This window comes from Aedes aegypti, chromosome 1 (assembly GCF_002204515.2).
Source record: "Aedes aegypti strain LVP_AGWG chromosome 1, AaegL5.0 Primary Assembly, whole genome shotgun sequence".
NCBI classification, from domain to species: Eukaryota; Metazoa; Arthropoda; class Insecta; order Diptera; family Culicidae; genus Aedes; species Aedes aegypti.
Window position 1 is genome coordinate 101,074,818 of NC_035107.1, and position 2,778 is coordinate 101,077,595.

General features: G+C 41.9%; 1 protein-coding gene across 1 annotated transcript; it reads left to right on the forward strand.

The window, feature by feature from the left end:
* Nucleotides 1-419: 419 nt before the first annotated feature.
* On the forward strand, nt 420-1,904 carry LOC5567920 (chymotrypsin-1). Its single transcript, XM_001651906.2, has 3 exons — nt 420-726; nt 793-1,570; nt 1,633-1,904. Exons 1-3 carry the CDS (start codon nt 693-695, stop codon nt 1,703-1,705), a joined length of 885 nt encoding a protein of 294 aa, XP_001651956.2. The 5' UTR covers nt 420-692; the 3' UTR covers nt 1,706-1,904.
* Nucleotides 1,905-2,778: the final 874 nt, after the last annotated feature.

A 2,778-nucleotide genomic window follows, 5' to 3' on the forward strand; every position in this document is an offset into this window, starting at 1 on the left:
GATTGCTAATGATTGAATGATGGATTCTTGAGCCTTAAGGCGAAGTAGGCCGTCATTGAAATTTGTACGCGTCGTTGATGATTGTGGCTAATTCATCTCACGATTTCGAATCAAAGAAAATCAGTTGGTTTTGCACTGCCACAGCTGAAAAAGTTTCAGCATACGTGATGCATGAAAGCGCGTGCAGTGATACTTTGAAAAGTCATCATTGTTGCCAAATCGACTAATATGTATTCAACATATTTTGGACAACGTTTCCAATTCACCACTCATGTGCAGAACGATTCACATTTCAACTCTGAACAACGCACGTCAGCGCGAGTGCATTTGTTATCAGCTATTAGAAAATCTTACGGTAGCCCCGATTTATATCCTAAAGCATTCATCAGAACATGACATGGTTGATAGCGGAGCTGTCTTCCAACAGACAAGTATCGCTCATCGTCATATCCTACACTCAAGAACATTCACGACACCGCACCCAATAGCACCTTGGAAGATGATATCCTTCGGTGTCGAAAACAATCGTCATTTCATCAAACTAGATAAAATTTTCTTTGATCGCTTATAATCTTCGGACGTTATCGTTTCACACTGATTCTGGCGATGAGACATTCCATGGCTCGAAAATGTGACAAGTTATCGGGCAGTTAGTGAAACACAGACCACGAAGCGGACAAGTTGAAAGCCCAATGGGGAACACAAAAATCACATGGGCTGTTACAGGTACGTGTCTAGCATTAGGTTTTTAGGAATGTTTTGTTATCTCTACCTTTTTATGTTTTCCAAAAGCCCTTCTAGTTCATGTGGTATCAGCCACCGGAGTTAATCCTTTTATAGTAGGAGGTGTCCCAGCGACCTTAGGGGAGTTTCCAGCGCAAGTAGGGATTCACATTGGCCCAACTGTATTCTGTGGTGGTACCATTCTGAACAGCAATCATATTCTGACGGCCGGAAGTTGCGTTCTGGATGGCCAAAACAACCTGATCGCAGCCAATCAGATGCAGGTTCGAGCAGGAGTGATCACAATCGACGCAACCAACCCGACCACGCAAGTCGATCGAGTTTTCGTCCATCCACATTACAATCCTTTCACGTTTGAAAATGACATCGCCATCCTGCGAACAACCACAGCGTTCACATTTCCGGAAACTGCCCAACCTCACATTGCTCCCGTGGAGTTGAACCACAAAATTGTCCCGGAAAATAGCGAATGCGAAGTAGCCGGGTGGAACTGGCAGGCCGGAAGCACAACCACGGCACTTCAACGGTTGCTTGTTTCGATCTACCCACGAGCATATTGCAACCAGGTTTACAACGGAATGATTCAGAGACAGATGATCTGCAGCACGACGGCCAGTCAGAACCAGGCCCTCTGTGTGGCGAATCGCGGCGGTGGACTGTACTATGGCCGCCAGTTATCAGGAATCGCTTCGTTCGGCTTTGGATGCGGTGCGAATAACACGGCGGTTTTCACCCAGATTCGCTACTATGAGCAGTGGATCCAGCAGCAGTTTGCTCGCACGGACAATCCTCCTCCAGGGCCCACTCCGATGCCGGGAATTGGCGGGTAAGGTCCTATGAGCTTTTGATATTTTTGTAGACTTTTAATTTCGATTTTTGGTGTTCTAGGGGATCGACAATGCTGAACCTATCGATGGTGGCCCTTCTTCTAGCAACAATTATCATCACACTTGTACGATAGTATCCTAGAGCATTGTCGATAGAATAATAACTTATATCTGATTTAAACATAATATCCTAGTAATCTATTAGAAGTGCAAGTGCATACAGAATAAAGCGTGTGAAAATAAAAAAAAGTATCACCTCCTCGATGAAAAATATAACAAAATAATTACACCAGTGCATGTGACCCTTACATAAAATCAATAAATTTGTACCGTAAGCCGGTGAAACGTAAATCAGTTTTTATCGTTTTTTTTTTTTTGACGTAGGACTACGTCTTTCTTTTCTATACATGAGCATGGGCATGAGCATGAGCATGATTGACCGCCCGCAGTTGCTACTCCGTTATTGCAAGAACAGCTGTACTTACACAGGGATACGTCTTTCTTCTCTATACAGGAGTGAAATTGGATTTTCAAAGCCAAGAGCGTTACGTTGGCATGAAATATTTTAAACGTTTATAACTTTTTTCTGGCTTAACGAAATTCCTTGATTAGCACCTCAATCGAAAGACAAGACATCAAAGGTTCGTGTCATTTACTTACTGACTCCCCCACATACCTATCCAATTAGTTTATTAACTGTTTTAAAACATAACGTTGATTTCAAGCAAATCGGTGCTAGAGAAAAGTTGACGTCATTTGCTTTTCACTCTCCGCTTGGATCGCATCTCAGCAGGCAACAGATCGGCTTGCTCTGACCGGGCGTGCTTCTCAGGCACAGACATCGATAGCGAGAGACAGCGAGTTTGTTTGAACAAAGCACAAGCACCGACATAAAAGCAACAAAATGTCTATGACTTACACAGAGTTACAAAAATAAATTTTATCTTACCTTTTAAGCTCACTGTTTTCATTATTATGGAGTTACACATACCGCGTATGTAAAAACACACCGCATCAATAGATACAAATACAGCAAAATGTCGTGTGTCATAACTTTAATGGAATATCTTTAAATAAATTGCGTTATCTTAGTGAATTGCAGAAGAATCGAAATAATATCCATAAAAAGGGTGCATATTTTACTATATTTTACATTATTTTTTTTTTTTTTTTGAAATTCCAATGTGCCATTTATTACCGGCACCAT